Here is a 20,994-nt window from a genome sequence, read left to right on the forward strand (position 1 = left end):
TTCACTAGCAACCAGGAACACTAAATTAAATCTTGGTGTTAAAAATTAGTTGTAAATTCTTCTCAGCTATCACAATATTTCAATGACTCTGCATTTCAAACGAAACATAGTGAAATTTGAAAAAAAAATGAGTTGAATACTAAAAGTTGAAAGCAACAATATGAAATCCATTGATAAGCGAGAAATGAGAGGCTATAAGGTGGAAGGACACACAGAATACATTAACGAACAGTAGTTAGGACCATACACATACGTAGCCACTGTACTAAAATTTTGCACAGACATTTTACATGGCAAACATTGGTTGGTTTGAGAAGGGGCATAGCCGGAAACTGGTCACCGACTAAACAGACGTCCATTTTAGCTGCAAATCTGCCTGTCTTTCTTTGCGTCATAAAGAAATAAACTTGAAGATAATATTGTGAAATGGAAAGACGAGTGGACAAAGACGTGATGGGGCAAGAATAATTAGACTTGGCTCTGAAGAGCTAAGTAAAAAAAAAAGCACCTGATGTGGGTGACATTCGCTCACAAGTATTAACACCCTTTTGAGAACCAGCCATGACAAAACTGTCCCACCTTATATGTGATACACTCCTGGAAATTGAAATAAGAACACCGAGAATTCATTGTCCCAGGAAGGGGAAACTTTATTGACACATTCCTGAGGTCAGATACATCACATGATCACACTGACAGAACCAAAGGCACATAGACACAGGCAACAGAGCATCCACAATGTCGGCACTAGTACAGTGTATATCCACCTTTCACAGCAATGCACGCTGCTATTCTCCCATGGAGAAGATCGCAGAGATGCTGGATGTAGTCCTGTGGAACGGCTTGCCATGCCATTTCCACCTGGCGCCTCAGTTGGACCAGCGTTCGTGCTGGACGTGCAGACCGCGTGAGACGACGCTTCATCCAGTTCCAAACATGCTCAATGGGGGACAGATCTGGAGATCTTGCTGGCCAGGGTAGTTGACTTACACCTTCTAGAGCACGTTGGGTGGCACGGGATACATGCGGACGTGCATTGTCCTGTTGGAACAGCAAGTTCCCTTGCCGGTCTAGGAATGGTACAACGATGGGTTCGATGACGGTTTGGATGTACCGTGCACTATTCAGTGTCCCCTCGACGATCACCAGAGGTGTACGGCCAGTGTAGGAGATCGCTCCCCACACCATGATGCCGGGTGTTGGCCTTGTGTGCCTCGGTCGTATGCAGTCCTGATTGTGGCGCTCACCTGCACGGCGCCAAACACGCATACGACCATCATTGGCACCAAGGCAGAAGCGACTCTCATCGCTGAAGACGACACGTCTCCATTCGTCCCTCCATTCACGCCTGTCGCGACACCACTGGAGGCGGGCTGCACGATGTTGGGGCGTGAGCGGAAGACGGCCTAACGGTGTGTGGGACCGTAGCCCAGCTTCATGGAGACGGTTGCGAATGGTCCTCGCCGATACCCCAGGAGCAACAGTGTCCCTAATTTGCTGGGAAGTGGCAGTGCGGTCCCCTACGGCACTGCGTAGGATCCTACGGTCTCGGCGTGCATCCGAGCGTCGCTGCGTTCCGGTCCCAGGTCGACTTGCACGTGCACCTTCCGCCGACCACTGGCGACAACATCGATGTACTGTGAAGACCTCACGCCCCACGTGTTGAGCAATTCGGCGGTACGTCCACCCGGCCTCCCGCATGCCCACTATACGCCCTCGCTCAAAGTCCGTCAACTGCACATACGGTTCACGTCCACGCTGTCGCGGCATGCTACCAGTGTTAAAGACTGCGATGGAGCTCCGTATGCCACGGCAAACTGGCTGACACTGACGGCGGCGGTGCACAGATGCTGCGCAGCTAGCGCCATTCGACGGCCAACACCGCGGTTCCTGGTGTGTCCGCTGTGCCGTGCGTGTGATCATTGCTTGTACAGCCCTCTCGCAGTGTCTGGAGCAAGTATGGTGGGTCTGACACACCGGTGTCAATGTGTTCTTTTTACCATTTCCAGGAGTGTATATTCAGAAAGTGATTATTAAATACTGTACATATATGCGACTTATCAGTAACACGGACATTCCCACTACGCACTGATTCTATATCCTCTGCCTGTCTCTGCAGACCAGGCACTTCCTCTACGACTGACCATATGGTTTTAATTTTATCCTGAGACTTAGCTATCCTATCTGCATACCACATACTTTTTGCCTTCCTAATAACTTTTTTAAGCACCTTACAATACTGTTTGTAATGGGCTGCTGCATTTAGATTGTGACTGTTTCTAATGTTTTGATATAATTGCCACTTTGTTCTACAAGGTATTCTTATCCCATTAGTCAGCCACCCAGTCTGCCTGTTTGTGCTAATACCCTGTTTTGAACGTTCTAATGGAAAGCAACTTTCAAAAAGCATGAGAAAAGTCTCGAGGAAAGCATTATATTTATTGTCTACTGTATCAGCGTTATAAACATCTTGCCACTCTTGTTCCTTGATGAGGTTTACAAATGTCTCTACAGCAACTGAATCTGCTTTCCTAAACAGCTGATGACTATATTTAACACGCGATGCAGCACAAAAATCTTTTAGAGTTAAAATTTGTGCATCATGAGCTGATAGGCCATTCACCTTTTTGTTAACAGAATGCCCTTCTAGTAATGAGAAATGAACAAAAATATTGTCCATGGTTGTTCTACTGTTCCCTTGCGCTCTCGTTGGAAAGAATACGGTTTGCATAAGATTATATCAATTAAGGAGTTCTACCAGCATCCTTTTCCTTGCACTATCACCTCCTCTAGCTTTAGCAAAAATGTTGTGAAATCGGAGTCTGGGGATCTATAAATAACAACAGTAAGAAGTTTAGCTCCACTAAATTTAACCACACCTGCACAACATTCAAACACCTTTTCAATGCAGTACTTTGAAACATCAATTGACTCAAATGGGACACCGTTTTTCACATACATGGCTACTCCCCCACACCGCAAAGAGCTCCTAGAAAAGCTGCCAGCCAACCTGTATCCTGTATTTTCATGTTATTTGAGCTCTATATTAAACCCACAGCAAAGGAACCTATGGATAAATTTAGAAAATGAATTAAAGTTCAGGAAGGAAAAATAAGGAATTTTAGATCAACTAATGATATTGCGATATGGACACAGTCGGAAAAGGGCGACAAAGATCGATTGAATTGACAAAAGTGAAACAAGTGTGACGGAGTCTTGTCGAATTACGTCAGGTTATATATTAAATTAGATTAGAAAATAAGACACTAAAGGCAGTAGTTAAGTTATGCTCCTTGGTCAGCAAAGTCGGCAGAAATAAAAGCATATAAAATGCGGGCTGAGAATAGCAATGAAAGCTTTTATTAAAAACAGAAATATTTTAGTATCAAATAAAAGTTTAACCATCAGGTGGTGTTTTTTAAGCACACGTATGGATTTCAACATTATATGGGACTGAAACATGGGCATTAAATAGTACAGGAAGGAAGGAACAGGAGCTCTTGAAATGTGGTAGTGCACAAGAATACTGAAGAGTAGATGGTTACTGGTCCAGTACTTGATTAGGAAATGGACAAACTCATACGACACATCCTAAACCGTCATAAAGAATTTAATTTGGTAATTGTAGTGTGAGATTATGAAGTTACACAGGGGATTCGAGGTCAAATGAATTTAGGCTAGTAACTATACAGGAATGAATAGACTTGTGTTGACAATAACAGCTATAGAATGAAATACAGGATGAATGCGGAAGTATGTTGACATTTGAAAACTCACACATTTATCTAATAATGTAGGTAGAGAGGTAAAACTTGACACACAAGCCTGAAATGAGATGGGCCTGTACTAAAACCGGAAAGGAATGCAAAAACTGGCCAACAGATGGCGCTGGACAGCTACATGTCAGTCACGCCATACAGCAATCGTGATTACAGTAAGCTGTAGTGAGAAAGGAAGTCATATGTTGAGAGAATTACCGATGTGGACTCTTTAAATAATGGAGTAAGATAACGACTGCTTGTCTAATGTGTTGCAGACCGACGACACACACTTCACAGAGTGTCTGTCAATAGCAACAGCTGCAGAATTTTGGGCAATCGAAACTCCCAGAACTGTCGTGGAAAGAGCCACTGCATTACGAGAAAGTCATGATGTGGTGTGGATCTACCACATCAGTTTTGATGGGACCGTTTTTCTTCGAGGAAATGCGGGGTGCTGGTTTTCAGGCTATCAAAGCGATGGGTGCGAGGTACGCCGACATGTTACAAGATCACGTCATCCCTAGCCCGGCTGATAAACACATGCTGGAAGATACGACTTTTGTGCAGAATGGCGCTCCACACCATACAGCTACACATGTGAAAGACCTCTCGCGCACATCTTCTGGTGAGGCACGTGTGCTGAGCGGTCACTTCCTCATGCTTGGAGTTCCAGGCCCCCAGAACTCAACCCATGTGATTATTCGTTGTGGGGTTGCTTGAAGTTGCAAGTCTACCACGACCGTCAGACTTCATTAGGGATGCTAAAAGGGAACGTTCGACAGCAATTTCTCACCATACCTATAAACAGTATATGCTGTACTGGGCTGTTCACAACATTGTCGCTTGAGTGCAGTATTGTTGATGAATAACGGCTGACATTCTGAACATTTGTTATAAAAATATTGTCTTTGCTAAAAATCAGTTATGTTAATTATTGCTTTTGTATCATACGAAGTGCCATCTCCTGCTCATTTAGTGCACTCCATGTTATTTCAAGCATGTTCGTCGATTTGTACCTCTCTAGATATATTATTCCGTGAAGTATTGAATTCTCAAATGTTAACAAACTCTTGTGTCGCCGTGTACATAACGGAGTATTTGATGCACTCCCTTATTCAATAACGTTCATCATCCATATTAGTTAATGACGCACATTAAATATGATGGTTTCTACAGTCTTTGCAGTACAGAGAGCTGCAACTGCTACTTGAGAAAGGATGTTACATAAAAATTTCTTTATTATACAAAAAAGTCAATTGCATAACTATGAATTCATATATAAATTTTGTTTCGCTATGGAAAATTAATTACAATGAGTAATACAATCTTTATAGCTTCCTAATTTGGAAATCTAGGGGTCAGAGTTGAAATTTTTTGAATTGAGGCTGTCAAAACTTCTTGAATATCTTGATTGTTGTTGGGAATTAATAACTGGCAATCTAATTCAATTAAGAATTAAAACTACAATTTTCAGGATAACGCATAATCGTAGAATACCAAGTCAGATTATTAGAGTCAATTCTTTGACCTTTTGCAGTAATTTTTCCTTCTGACCAGTAGCATTTTTCTTAGTACTCTACAGATCAGTTCTGGTCTGCAGTTACTATGTACGATTATAGCTTAGCAAAACTTTTCTTAAATAACAGGATCTAACTATTCGCTTGTTATTTATCGTTATTGGGAGTGCTGTAAATAATGTATTCAAATGTAATGAGTGAACAGTTGCAAAGTACAACATAACATCTACATTTTATGTACGTGGAATCAGTGTGAAAGAAGCAAACTGAAAATAGTCGGAATGAAGTCGCTGGAAATACTGCAGTGTACTAATGTAATCAGCACTCACACTTTACAGTGCCTATCAACCAGTTAACAGACGGTTGCTGTAACACCCAGTAGAGAAAATGTTAATGTTAATGCTGTGGTCAAGTTTACAAGAAAGTCGATAATATTTCTTGAATCATCGACCTTTGTTTCCATTCTGTAGAAAAATTTATACATAACAAACAGCCCCAGTCACTTTTATTTAAATATCAACTCTTGCCATGGACAGCATACCTCGTTTTAACGTTAGATCAACGTTTTATTGTTTGGAAGGAGTTGCGCAAAACATTTTAACTGAGACGTAAAAGTGATAACATTTATTCCCCGTAACTTCATACACAGTTGATTTCATAAATTAATAAGAATAACAGGCGTTCCCTTGATCGCTTGAACTAGGCTGGAATTAGCACAGGGCATTAATTCACAGTTATTAGATATAAGGTCCGCCTGCTATGTAACACTGTTTTTTCATGTGATCTCACACGTTTCAGCACTTCTGTGCCATCATCAGTGGATTTTCGTTATTAGAAACTGTGAAATGTGAACATACTTTAAGGGCTAAGTAATCTACGAAAATCGGGCCCAAAGAGCAGTTTATGCATGTTTTTGCCATCATCTTAATTTTACATTATACGCTTCAGCGAGACCACTTGTACTTTGCCAACTAACGGTGTGAATGTGAATATCGTCGCCGAGTTAAAACAGCACTTTATGTTTAAACGTAATTTGTTGTGCCAAAATATTTATTCTAAATATTTGTTATTACTTAAGTTGTCCTTTGATAGGCCTATTTTTAAATCAAGTTATAACAAGTATAACTCTCAGACAAAAAACGACGCATTAGGAAGGAACTATCCTAATGGTGCGGAAATCGCTAAAATGTTGTACATGAACAGACAAACAAATCATTTTAATTTCAGGAAAATTGGATGATTTATTCAAGAACAAGAGCTTCACAAATTGATCAAGTCAATAACGCGTTCTCTTATGCAGGCAGTTATTCGGTTTGACATTGATTGATAGGGTTGTTGGCTGCCCTACAGAGGGATATCGTGCCAAATTCTGCCCAGCTTACAAGTTTGTTCGTCAAAATACTGAACTGGTTGGAGGGCCCCGCCCATAATGCTCCAAACGTTCTCAGTTGGGGAGAGATTCGTCGATCTTGCTGGCCAAGGTAAGGTTTGGAAGCATGAAGACAAGCAGCAGAAACTTCGCCGAGTGCGCGCAGGCATTATCTTGCTGAAGTGTAAGCCCAGGATGGTTTGTCATGATGGGTAACAAAACGGGGCGCAAAATATCGTCGATGTACCTCTATGCTGTAAGGGCCCCGCGGATCACAACCAAAGCTGTCCTGCTGTGAAAAGAAATGGCAACCCAGACCATCCCCCCTGGTTGTCCAGGCTGTATGGCGGGTGACAATCATGTTGGTACACCACAGCTGTCCATGACATCTCCAGACATGTCTTTGCTGGTTATCGGGGCTCATCTGAAGCAGGACACCAACCGAAATGTCAGCTGTCGTATGGTCTGACAACCAGGAGTGGTCGACTGGACTGCCATCTCTCTTCATAGCAGGTCTCCTTTGGTTGTCATCCACAGCACCCTTACAGCACAACTGTATGTTGACGATATTCCACTGCCCGTTTTGTTGCCCTTCATGGCTGTCGCTCCGTGGGCTTACGTTTCAGCAAGATGATGCACACGGCGAGAGTTTCTACCGCTTTTCTTCATGCTTGCCGAATCCCGACCTTGGCCAGCAAGGTTGTCGAATTGGACACGTTTGGATCATTATGGGTGGGGCCCTCCAACCAGCTCGGAATTTTCACGATCCAAAGCGCCAATTGGGCAGAATTTCGCACAGAATCCCTCGGTAGGACATTCCATAACTCTGTCAATCAATCCTAAGCAGAATAACTGCTTGCACAAGGGACAGACGTAGACCAACGTGTTATGACTTACTCAATTTGAGAAGTTCTTGCTCTTAAATTAATCATCCAGTTTTTCTGAAACTTATCATTTGTTAATCTTTAGATATACCGGGTGATCAAAAAGTCAGTATAAATTTGAAAACTTAATAAACCGCGGAATAATGTAGATAGAGAGGTACAAATTGACACACATGCTTGGAATGACATCGGGTTTTATTAGAACCAATAAAAACAACAAAGTTGACGAAATGTCCGACATATGGCGCTGGACAGAAAAACGTCAGTGACTGCGCATGACAATCGTGTATAAAAGGAGCTGTAATGAGAGAGAGAATCAGATGCGCCAGCAGTCGCAGCATGTCGACGTTACCTGAAAAAGGCGCTTTTAGTGAAACTGTATTACCAGAATGGGGAATGTGCTGGTTCAGCGTTACGATCCTATCGCCATAGGAAGGGGATACGAACGGGTAAAGGTCCGTTGACAAATGGAGCTGTGGCGAGAATGATTTTGAAGTTCGAAGCCACGGGTTGTTTAGACTATAGACTCCGTAATGGCCGACCGAGCACAGGGCATAATGCTGCTGAGACAGTTCAGGAAGAAATGGAGACTGTAGCGGGTTCGTCTATGCGCGGGGAAGTCAGCGCTCGTGCAGTCGCACGTCGCACAGGCATTCCATACACTTCTGTTTGGATGGTACTTAGGCGTACCCTCCGATGCTATCCGTACAAAATCCATGGGCATCATGAACTGTTACCTGGCGATTTAGTGAAGCGGAAGGCGTATGCGGTGTGGGCGTTTCAAAAGATGGCGAAAGATGACGATTGCTTGAGTAACGCGTTGTGGACCGACGAAGCTCATTTCACGCTCCGAGGGTCTGTCAACGCCCACAACTGCAGAATTTGGGCTACCGAAAATCCTAGAACTGTCGTGGAAACTCCATTGCAACAGGAGAAAGTCACAGTATGGGTTGGATTTACCACATCTACCGTTATCGGGCCTTTTTTCTTCGAAGAAATGTGATTCTAGTTTTGCAACTGCTACCGTGACGGGTGAGAGGTACGCCGATATGTTACAGAATCGCATCATCCCCAGCCTGGCTGAAACGTACGATGTTTATGCAAGATGGCGCTCCACCCCATATTGCTAGACGAGTGAAAGATCTCTTGCGCGCGTCGTTTGGTGATGATCGTGTGCTCAGCCAACACTTTCGTCATGCTTGGCCTCCCAGGTCCGCAGACTTCACTCCGTCTGATTATTGGCTTTGGGGTTACCTGAAGTCGTAAGTGTATCGTGATCGACCGACATCTCTAGGGATGCTGAAAGAGAACAGCCGACGCCAATGCCTCACCATAACTCCGGACATTCTTTACCGTGTTGTTCACAACATTATTCCTCGACTACAACTATTGTTGAGGAATTATGGTGGACATATTGAGCATTTCCTGTAAGGAACATCATCTTTGCTTTGTCTTAGTTTGTTATGCTAATTATTGCTATTCTGATCACATGAAGCGCCATCTATCGGACATTTTGTGAACTTTTGTATTTTTTGTAATTTTTTTTGTTCTAATAAAACCTCATGTCATTCCAAGCATGTGTGTCAATTTTTACCTCTCTATCTACATTATACCGTGATTTATTCAGTTTTCAAATTTATACTGACTTTTTGATCACCCAGTACAACACATCTACCATATTCCAACCCTTTCGAATAACTCCTTCATGGTACGTCGTCCACGAAATACCTTTGTAAGGCGGCAGGGTAAATGAAGGTCAAGTTCGCATCTTACATAAGAGATTTATACATCGTAACTCGAAGGTGAATATGACAGCTAATGAACAGATTTGCGGTAATGAACAGATTTGCCTATAAGTATGTAATGCAAAAGGGATGACACTCAATAAACGGTATTAACACACTGCACCTATAGAATGCTTGTCAATGAACAGGCGGTGAAACAAGCAGCGAGAGGAAACGTTTTGTGTGCAAGCCAGCGCAGGCAGACGCAGATTCCGCACCGCGGGAGGCACCACGAGAAGCTCTTAGGCGGCGTCCCGCTGTGGGAGTGAGCGACTGGACAGGTGATGCAGACTGCAGATCAAGTAACGGGCCACCAGAGACAGGACAGGAAAAAGCTTTAGAAAACTGCGTTCGGAATTCCAAATGGATATGAACAAAACCAGTGATGCAGTTGATCACGTGAACGGCGAATGGGACGCGTGTGAGCGGGCACGAAACGTCCGATTGGCGGAAACGAACTAGGAAAGAGTTAAAGTGCCGAGATTTCGACACAGTTTAGTGGTAGGGCCCTCGCGATTGGCAGAGTGTGTTCCACAAAATATTTAAACGCTCCTATTGGTCGAAAGGTCAGTTTGGATTCCGCAGAAATGTTGGAACACCTGAGACAATACTGACCCACCGACTTATCTTACAAGCTAGATTAAGGAAAGGCAAACCTACATTTCTAGCATTTGTAGACATAGAGAAAGCTTTTGACAAAGTTGACTGGAATACTCTCTTTCAAATTCTAAAGGTGGTAGGGGTAAAATACAGGGAATGAAAGGCTATTTACAATTTGTACAGAAACCAGATGGCAGTTATAAGAGTCGAGGGGCACGAAAGGGAAGCAGCGGTTGGGAAGGGAGTGAGACAGGGTTGTAGCCTGTCACCGATGTTATTCAATCTGTATATTGAGCAAACAGTGAAGGAAACAAAAGAAAAATTCGGAGTAAGTATTAAAATCCATGGAGCAGAAATAAAAACTTTGAGGTTCGCCGATGACATTGTAATACTGTCAGAGACAGCAAAGGACTTGAAGGAGCAGTTGAAAGGAATGGACCGTGTCTTGAAAGGAGGATATAAGATGAACATCAACAAAAGCAAAACGAGGATAATGGAATGTAGTCGAATTAAGTTGGGTGATGCTGAGGGAATTAGATTAGGAAATGAGACACTTAAAGTAGTAAAGGAGTTTTGCTATTTGGGGAGCAAAATAACTGATGATGGTCGAAGTAGAGAGGATATAAAATGTAGACTGGCAATGGCAAGGAAAGTGTTTCTGAAGAAGAGAAATTTGTTAACATCGAGTATAGATTTGTGTCAGGAAGTCGTTTCTGAAAGTATTTTTATAGAGTGTAGCCATGTATGGAAGTGAAACATGGATAATAAATAGCTTGAACATGAAGAGAATATAGGCTTTGGAAATTCGGTGCTACAGAAGAATGCTGAAGATTAGATGGGTAGATCACATAACTACTGAGGAGGTATTGAATAGAATTGGGGAGAAGAGGAGTTTGTGGCACAACTTGACAAGAAGAAGGGACCGATTGGTAGGACATTTTCTGAGGCATCAAGGGATCACAAATTTAGCATTGGAGGGTAGCGTGGAGGGTAAAAATCGTAGAGGGAGACCAAGAGATGAATACACTAAGCAGATTCAGAAGGACGTAGGTTGCAGTAGGTACTGGGAGATGAAGAAGCTTGCACAGGATAGAGTAGCATGGAGAGCTGCATTAAACCAGTCTCAGGACTGAAGACAACAACAACAACATTGGTCGAAAAAAGCCGTGACGTGGAGAACGAAAGAACCCAGGTGGGGAGAGAGCTCGATTCCGAGAAAGATGAGAGCGAAATTTTGAGGGCTCTTCTCTGAACTGGCATGAAGTGCAGAACAGGGAGCATAACGCTCTGTACGACGCAGAGGAGAAATTTGAGTGAATACTGCATTCACTGCGGCTGACATTCAGCTATACAGGGTGTTACAAAAAGGTACGGTCAAACTTTCAGGAAACATTCCTCACACACAAAGAAAGAAAATATATTATGTGGACATGTGTCCGGAAACGCTTACTTTCCATGTTAGAGCTCATTTTATTACTTCTCTTCAAATCACATTAATCATGGAATCGAAACACACAGCAACAGAACGTACCAGCGTGACTTCAAACACTTTGTTACAGGAAATGTTCAAAATGTCCTCCTTTAGCGAGGATACATGCATCCACTCTCTGTCGCATGGAATCCCTGATGCGCTGATGCAGCCCTGGAGAATGGCGTATTGTATCACAAACGTCCACAATACGAGCACGAAGAGTCCATACATTTGGTACCGGGGTTGCGTAGACAAGAAATTTCAAATGCCCCCATAAATGAAAGTCAAGAGGGTTGAGATCAGGAGAGCGTGGAGGCCATGGAATTGGTCCGTCTACATCAATCCATAGGTTACCGAACCCTTTCTTCAGAAACGTACGAACACTTCGACTGAAATGTACAGGAGCTCCATCGTGCATGAACCACATATTGTGTCGTACTTGTAAAGTCAAATGTTCTAGCAGCAGAGGTAGAGTATCCCGTATGAATTCATGATAACGTGCTCCATTGAGCGTAGGTGGAAGAACATGGGGCTCAGTCAAGACATCACCAACAATGCCTGCCCAAACGTTCACAGAAAATCTGTGTTGGTGACGTGATTTCACAATTGCGTGCGGATTCTCGTCAGCCCACACATGTTGATTGTGAAAATTTACAATTTGATCACGTTGGAATGAAGCTTCATCCGTAAAGAGAACATTTGCACTGAAATGAGGATTGACACATTGTTGGATGAACCATTCGCAAAAGTGTACCCGTGGAGGCCAATCAGCTGCTGATGGTGCCTGCATACGCTGTACATGGTACAGAAACAACTGGATCTCCCGTAGCACTCTCCCTACAGTGACGTGGTCAACGTACCTTGTACGGCAGCAACTTCTCTGACGCTGACATTGGGGTTATCGTCAACTGCACGAAGAAATGCCTCGTCCATTGCAGGTGTCCTAGTCGTTCTAGGTCTTCCCCAGTCGCGAGCCATAGGCTGGAATGTTCCGTGTCCCCTAAGACGCCGGTCAATTGCTTCGAACCTTTCTGGACACCTCTGGAAATCTGTCTCGATACAAACGTACCGCGCCACGGCTATTGCCCCGTGCTAATCCATACATCAAATGGGCATCTGCCAACTCCGCATTGACTGCAAAACCACGTTCCCCTGTTGATGCTACGTACTGATGTGCTTGATGCTAGTACTGTAGAGAATTGAGTAGCATGTCAACACAAGCACCGAAGTCAACATTACCTTCCTTCAATTGGGCCAACTGGCGGTGAATCGAGGAGTACTGTACCTTCCGACGAAACTAAAATGAGCTCCAACATGGAAATTAAGCGTTTCCGGACACATGCCCGTATAACATCTTTTCTTTATTTGTATGTGAGGAATGTTTGCTGAAAGTTTGGCCGTACCTTTTTGTAACACCCTGTATATTAGCTGAAGTGTCGTTGTGCTCCCACTGTGGAGAAACGACCGACCAGTTAGTTAATTATCCTTGCGAGGAGTGAGAGGGCATTTTAATATCCACGCTCCTCCAGCCATGCGCATCCATATCGCCATATTCCAAGACTGGGGATGAGTGCTTGTTTTCTCGTATAACGATAAATATAGGGAGAGTTTCTCCTGGAAAAATCAACAAAGGCTTAATTAGTTTTTATAGGAATTACAGAGGATGAGAGCAGCCATGCAGACAACAGCTCATCCCAGATAAGGTAAATACCACAGGCAGAGGTGTAAACTTGTTGGTTCACCAGCTTGCGTTCACTGTAAATTCGAGCGACTTTGGGTAATCTTTTGCTCAGTTTGTCACAAAACTAACCATCCTCCATAGACTTGATTGTCATCCTAAATAGTACCGAACTTTGAACTGGAATCTGATGATTTATCTTAGTACTGGCCGTCATTATAACGTAGTCGTAAGAATAATTTTGTAAAGAAACTTCTGTTTAAAATTTACCGTTGTGGGGTTCGGAATTATTTCACTTTCTGAGGATAATATCACATTGTAAACTGTGTAAATGCGTGTATTTCTGTGATAGGACTGCAACATTAAACCAAAGTTATTCACAGCTTACACAATTGTTGTTCTGACCTCCAAATCTTACACCTTGATGCTAAAAAATCACGTTTAAACTTAGTGATGTGTTGACTCGCCAAACAAATATAAACACCGATAGATTGCTGATGGCAAGCTACCAGTACGTGATAACGTAGAAATGGTCTGCAGAAGCGTATAATGTTAAATTAAGGTAATGACAAAACAATCAAGAACTGTTCTACAGGCCTAATTTTCGTAGATTAGTTATCTCTCAAAACATGTTTACATTTCACAGATATTAATGAAGAAATCCCACTGACAACGGCACGGAGTGCTGAAACGTCACATGAAGAAACAGTGTTTTGCCTAGTAGGTGGACCTTACATCCATCACACTGCGATGGAAAGTTAACCATGTCAGGTATAGAATATTCTGTCACTTCCAATTGTTCGTCCGAATTTAACCACTCGCCTACTTCCTCCTCTTCTGCCTCTTCACATCCTGGCAAACTTCTGTTTAAATTACACAATGGTTGATCGTCCTCATCTCCTAAATCTTCATTTTCTGTGTCTGGCATACTTTCCTGTAGAATTTGCCTCCATGACTTAGAAATTGTGTCTGACCTTATTTCGCTCCAAGATTCGCTAATCCAGTACACGACGTCCTTCAAAGTCACTTTCTTCAAAACTCCTACAATGCTTTCGTTGTCTTCGGAATGCAGGATTGACTGGAGCAATCGCCGTCGATACTTTTTTTAGACATTCCAGAACGCCCTGATCCATGGGCTGAATGAGACAGTTAACGTTTGGTGGGAAAAACAAGGCGCAGATACCGTCGCACTGCAGTTCACCTAAACGTGGATGTGCGGACGCATTATCCATGAGTAATATTGCTTTGCACGGCTGTCCCCTTTCTTTTAAAGAAATTATTGCAGTCAGGTACAAATGAATTAAAAAACAGTTCTTGAAGATTTCCTGATTCATCCAGGAATTATTCTGATGTGTATAGACAACTGGAAGAGCTGTGATGGATATATTCTTGAATGCTCTTGGCTTGGCAGACTTCCCAATCACAACTAGTTTTAGTTTGTGGTTTCCAGTTGCATTTGAAGCTGCCATAACTGTGAGCCGCTCTTTGCTTTTTTTGTGCCCAGGAGCAAGAAGCAAATGTTCTCGATGGTAACATTTTAAAATTTAGCCCAGTTTCGTCACAGTTATGTATTTGTTCATTAGACAAATTTTCGTCAGTTATGATTTTTTTTAACTCGACAATGAATTTTGATACGGCCTGAGCGTCACCAGAGAGTTTTTCTCCACATACGTCTAGTTGACGCACTCCATACTTCTTCTTACACTTGTCGAGCCTGCCCACACTAGCTGCGAAATTGGTATCTCCTTCCTGCAGCTGGTTTCTGAAAAACAAAGCTTTTTCTTGCAAGATTGGACGAGAAATCGGAGCACCCTTCTGTCTCTGTTCGGTAAACCACATGAACAATGCCTCACTTGTTTTTTTCGAAGTCTGATTTCTTTATACTTCTTCGACTGAGAGATTCGTGTGACCATTTCTGTGAAGAAAACTGTTCCAATTTAAGTCAGTATCTTCGCCAGTCATCAACAGTAACTTCACCGACACCATATTCGAGAGAAGTTTTTTTATTGTTTCTCCTTTTGTCAAGTCGTCTTAGTGCTTCTAATTTTAGATGCAAAGGCACAAATGTCCTTTTTTTTGTTACAACACTCATCTTTGTAAGGTGTACAATGGAACACACAGTCAACAAGCAAAACGACACACAACACTGTACAGTAAAGGTACTGGAAACTACAGCAGCGTATGAACTCCCCAGGTTTGATCGGTAGCAGCCGGCAGCCGTCGGGGTATTTCATGCCATACTGACAACAGATGTTCGTGCAACAGGGCAGCGAGCTAATCGTCGGTGTTTATTGCATTATTATCTGCTTTGTCACTGAGCTGTACTCTCCCTATCTATCTTTTGCAATGATGTTTTCATTATTTATCATGTCAGTAAAAAAAGAAAGTAGATCGTTGCATTTTTTTGTTTTTTGTTTTTTAAGGCTCAGATTATTGGAAACTCGACCTATCGAGAGACTACTGTACTACGAGCGTCTCTGACTCTCCTTTGTCCTTCTCTAGACCAATTTTCTTCTTGGTTTTCGTAACCAACGTAATATGGGCAAGTCTCACATTCTTGTGTACTACTATCTCGCATTCCTTCAGAGATCCTCAAACATAGAGCTAAAAGTTTTGTACACTCTATTTCGTCACCCTCTGCGTGTAGCACAATGCTGTAAACTTGAAACTGCCAGTGAACACATGAAAGCATGAACGAGGGTAAGTCAGAATCCATCGCAAAAGAAAGACTCTCTGAGCGTGTGAATCGCTGGTGGCGTTCCGAATTGAGTCTGACCGCGTTCCTGGAATATCGCCCAGGCCAGCAGGAACACAGGGGGGGACAGAGGTGAGGGGCGAGGGCTGGAGACGCTTACGAAAGATCGTGCATGCTCTTTATGGAAGGTCTGTCCCCATGCATTACACATTTAAGCACCATCTGCAGATGAATGTACGCTATACTTAGCGATCAGAGAGATTCCTCTCGTTGGCTCATTTTGCACCGTTTTATTCGTTGTTGTCTTTGCAAAAATACGGGCAATAATAATATGATATTCATTAGAGAGAGCTATCGTATTGTGGGGTGTAAGTAAATTCCCTTTACAGACTCTGAGGACTTGTCGTGGGGACCAGTGCAGCTTAGCATAGAAACTCGTGTCCAGTTTCCTGCTACAGTTAAAATACAACAAATGTTGTTCTCTGTCTCCTGCTGCTTCTCATCTGAGTCCACTTACAAGTAGAACTCAGTGTGACAACCATCAGCGTCGGCACAGGTACGATACCTCCTTACCATGTTCTGGTACACACGATCACCAATAGCTGCTACTCCAGCATACGCCACAGCCATAAGTCCCGTCTGTACGTCTTCCTCCCTCGGATGCCACAGGGCTCTCATAAATCATGGATTTCATGTGACCCAAAAGGTAGTAGTCTAGTGGGTTCAGGTCTGGAAAACGTGCAGGCCAATCAATTGGGCCACGATAACCTATATCCATAATTGCCCAAATCGCTGGCCCACGTGATCTCAGACAGCACGTGACAGGATTAGTTGGTACACGGCAGCAACTGAATGGCTTGTAAACAAACCTGTAGTGGGCATTTGACATCAGGTGATCGGTTAATGATGTACGTAACAACCTAGTCAGTAGCGCCGAAAATGTGAGAGATTTGAAAGTGCGTTGTGGTACTTCGCTTGTAGTGTGTAAACGGTGCGTTTCCAGATATGAGTTTCTATGCTAAACGTAAGTCTTGGAACCCACTATGTGTCTTTAACGTCTCTGAAGGAAACTTACTTACATCCTGTATTCTAAAGCGATAATTATCAAAACAGTGCATGAAAACGTGTCAGTACGTTTCGCGTTTTCAATTACAAAAACATATCACTTACTTTTGTTTGGCTTTCCTAATTAACAATAAGCACATATTTCGGCATGATGCGGAGTCACAGTACGAGAAATATCATCAAAGTGTTATTTGTTAAACATTTTAGAGTTCCTCAAGCATAAAATCTCTGCCAAATTATTGATGTGAAAGAGCGGAAATTATATCAATACTGGCTTACTGCTGGTATATGACACACACTTTTTCTGTATCCTCTCACAGTTTCTGTAACATCAGGTTACTGTTTCCCTTCTGGATACGATTCCTGAAACTGACGTAGTGCTGCATAGAGTACTATCAAGTGTGTGGAGAAATAGTACAATACCTGACGACTGGAGAAGAGGAGACATTGTTCTCATCTTCAAAAAAGGCAATAAAAGACTTTGTAAAAACTATAACGCAATTGCCCTTATGAGGCATACAGCCAAGACAATGCCTGACGACTGGAGAAGAGGAGACATTGTTCTCATCTTCAAAAAAGGCAAAAAAAATTTGTAAAAACTGTAGCGGAATAACCCTTATGAGTCATACAGCCAAGATTTTTGAAATAATTTTACTAGATCTAATAAGTGAAAAGATAGAAAAGGAGCTGAGTGAAGAACAGCATGCGTTTAGGGAAGGAAGAAGCACGTTCGACCTGATATTTTCTATCCGTCAAATGATAGAAAAAGTTAGAAGTATAACAAAAGGGTGACAATGGTTTTTGTAGACATAGAAAAGGCATATGACTCAGTTAACGGGGAAAGACTCTGGGAAGAAATGAAGAAGATAGATATAGAAGATGGATATATTAATGTAATAAAGACAGTGTATAGAGGACACAATTGTAGAATTAGAACACCACTGGGAAACTCCGAATACTTCGAAATAAGACAATGACTTAAGCAAGGAAGTATTCTATCTCCTGCACATTTTAATGTTGTGATGGAGGGAATGAATAGAGCAGTTAAAGATATAGTGCAAGAAAAAGACAAAAATATGTTTTTCGCAGATGATATAGAAATGTTCAAAAATGGTTCAAATGGCTCTGAGCACTATGGGACTCAACTGCTGTGGTCATTAGTCCCCTAGAACTTAGAACTACTTAAACCTAACTAACCTAAGGACATCACACACATCCATGCCCTAGGCAGGATTCGAACCTGCGACCGTAGCAGTCGCACGGTTCCGGACTGCGCGCCTAGAACCGCGAGACCACCGCGGCCGGCTATAGAAATGTGGGGTGTTAAAGAGGTAGATGTACAGTTACAACTTGATGCGTGGAAGGAAATAATGAAAAGGTATAGATTAAAAATAAATAAAGATAAGAGTCAAAGTAATGGTATTTGGAAGAGAGAAAGGGATCAACGGAAATATTACCTTGAATGGAGAACCCCTCAAAGTGGTAGAAAGTTTCACTTATTTAGGGAGTGAAATATCTAGGGATGGAAGCATAACTAACGAAATTAATAGGAGGTTACAAAAGGGAGGCAATTTCTACCAAACAAGAAAACACCTGATTTGGAATAAGGAAGTTTCAGAAAAAGCAAAACTCCTTATGTATAAGAATTATTACTTCCCTATTGTCATCTATGGTGGAGAAACATGGACAATGACAGAAAGGGACTGGAGTAGACTGTAAGCAGGGGAAATAAAATTTCTCTGAGCAGTTAAGGGAAAAACAAGAATGGACAGAGTAAGGAATGTAGAGATTAGAAAGGACCTTAAACAAGAAAGTATGAGAGAAGAAATTGAAAAAAAGAGATCAATATGGTATGTGCATGTTAAGAGGAAGCATGGGCAGAGACTCCCCAAAATTATAGAAGAACTAAAGATGGATGGGAAAAGACCTAGAGGGCGCCCAAGAACACGGTGGAAAATGGGAGTGAGAATACCTGTGGAAAGGAGAGGTGTGACCTGGCAGCAAGTGGAGGACGAAAAGTGTGGGAGGACCGCCTCATCAGCACCCAGACCCGGCAGTAGTTGGAGCGGGATCCGGATATAGATAGACTATACATTATTGATTCCTGCGATATCTGTGGTGAAATGGAATGTGCTTTGTCGTCTGTAGCTCCATGTACTTCAGGTACCTAGCCCATTTCTGCTTTTAGGTGGGTGATGCATCATCTATTGTGAAACAACTTGCATTACCTTTAGTTTTCCAGGAGGAGAAGCACACTCCAAAACTACCGTCGAAATTAGAATAACACTGTGTTTTTGCACAATTACGGACACACTCTAATGATCGGTTCGTAACGCCGTCATTTTCTGCAACAAAAAAACAAGCCCTACATGCTTCCCGCCTAATGGCATAAAAAATCAAATGCCAACATCAAAATTGCAAACTTCACTGTTTAAAATGGTGACAAATAATGTATTTACGTTCAGTATTGCAAAAAATGCTGTCATGAAACGGTTCAGAGATTTCTCTTGTTTACTCTGTCAATTTGATTTTTTTGGTCTTCAAAATTTTTCACTGCAGGTGTCATATTGTAGTATTTACATATTTTACTTCAAGTCGTCACCTTTTCGTTATAAGACTGTCAGTTTCGAAGCATATGTTCAGTCTAATGAGATATTTTAATGAGATATGGAACATCACATACCATTTCTAGAATGAAATTTTCACTCTACAGCGGAGTGTGCGCTGATATGAAACTTCCTGGTAGATTAAAACTGTGTGCCGGACCGAGATTCGATCTCGGGACCTTTGCCCTTCGGAGGCAAGTGCTCTACCAACTGAGCTAACCAAGCACGACTCAAGCCCCGTCCTCACAGCTTTACTTCTGCCAGTACCTCGTCTCCTACCTTCCAAATACAGAAGCTCTCCTGCGAACCAAGCAGAACTAGCACTCCTGAAAGAAAGGATACTGCGGAGACATGGCTTAGCCACAGCCTGTGGGACTTTTCTAGAATGAAATTTTCACTCTATAGCAGAGTGTGAGCTGATATGAAACTTCCTGGCAGATTAAAACTGTGTGCCGGATCGAGACTCGAACTCGGGACCTTTGCCTTTCGGGCTTAGCCATGTCTCGGCACTATCCTTTCTTTCAGGAGTGCTAGTTCTGCTTGGTTCGCAGGAGAGCGTCTGTAAAGTTTGGAAGGTAGGAGACGAGGTACTGGTAGAAGTAAAGCTGTGAGGACGGGGTGTGAGTCGTGCTTGGGTATCTCAGTTGGTAGAGCACTTGCACGCGAAAGGCAAAGGTCCCGAGTTCGAGTCTCGGTCCGGCACACAATCTGCCAGGAAGTTTCATTACATACCATGTTGTTCATGAGTGAATTTATTATACATCCCTAATTGTGGAGAGGAACTTTTTTATTTCATTGATACTCTTTCACAAGATCCACATGTGTTACTATAAAACTGAATTTCTTTCCAGACTTTCTCTCATCGACGTTTCCCTTTATGTCGGGTTGGGCCTGAGAACTGTCGATGATATAGTCGACTTGACTTGCGTCGCCTTAGACTACAACGTTGGCGATGTAAAGGTGAGTGTTTTCTGCGAGAAGAAACGATATAGAGCTTGATGACATCATATTTTTAATTAACAATAGTATTTTAAAACGAATTGTTTACTCTGAAAGGCAAATATTTACGTAGCTGGTTATTCCCCAGGTATAACGTGTATTGATTTGTGTTTATAAACACTTACTTTTAGGGATCAGGCTTCCTTTGTAGAGTTTGTAGGAAGTGACATTACATGGAGTTTCATTAAGCTGGCTCGAAGCAGTTTACTGGTAAATGAACCTTGATTATGCTGCCAAGAACAGGTGTATACCCCCCCCCCCCCCCCCCCCCCAGCGTACGTGAACCATCTTCAGGGTTATGAAGTTTCCTTTAGTTAAAACTAACACACATTTGACAATAAGACAAGTAAACAGTGGGGGGAATCCTATATTGCCGTCCTGGGTAACGTACGAGTGGATGGATGTGGATGTATCGTGAAGGTAACTGTGCCGAGTGTTTGTGCTCTGCAGTATTGTTTTTGTACTGCTTTTATCAGTGAAGAATGAAAGTATCGTGATGTTTCCCAAAGGACACTTTCCACTACCGCATAAAAGCTGAGTTGCTGTTTACAATAAAGTGTGTGCA

At 42.5% G+C, this 20,994-nt stretch overlaps 1 protein-coding gene across 1 annotated transcript in view; it reads left to right on the forward strand.

Moving 5' to 3' along the window:
* The window catches only part of LOC126335499 (uncharacterized), a 116,852-nt gene that overhangs the window by 70,298 nt on the left and 25,560 nt on the right, over nucleotides 1-20,994 (forward strand). Inside the window, exon 5 of the mRNA XM_049998837.1 lies at nucleotides 20,282-20,390. Within this exon, the coding sequence (XP_049854794.1) occupies nucleotides 20,282-20,390 (109 nt within the window). The remainder of the gene's footprint in view (nucleotides 1-20,281; nucleotides 20,391-20,994) is intronic.

Source organism: Schistocerca gregaria, chromosome 2 (genome assembly GCF_023897955.1).
Source record: "Schistocerca gregaria isolate iqSchGreg1 chromosome 2, iqSchGreg1.2, whole genome shotgun sequence".
Taxonomy (NCBI): Eukaryota; Metazoa; Arthropoda; class Insecta; order Orthoptera; family Acrididae; genus Schistocerca; species Schistocerca gregaria.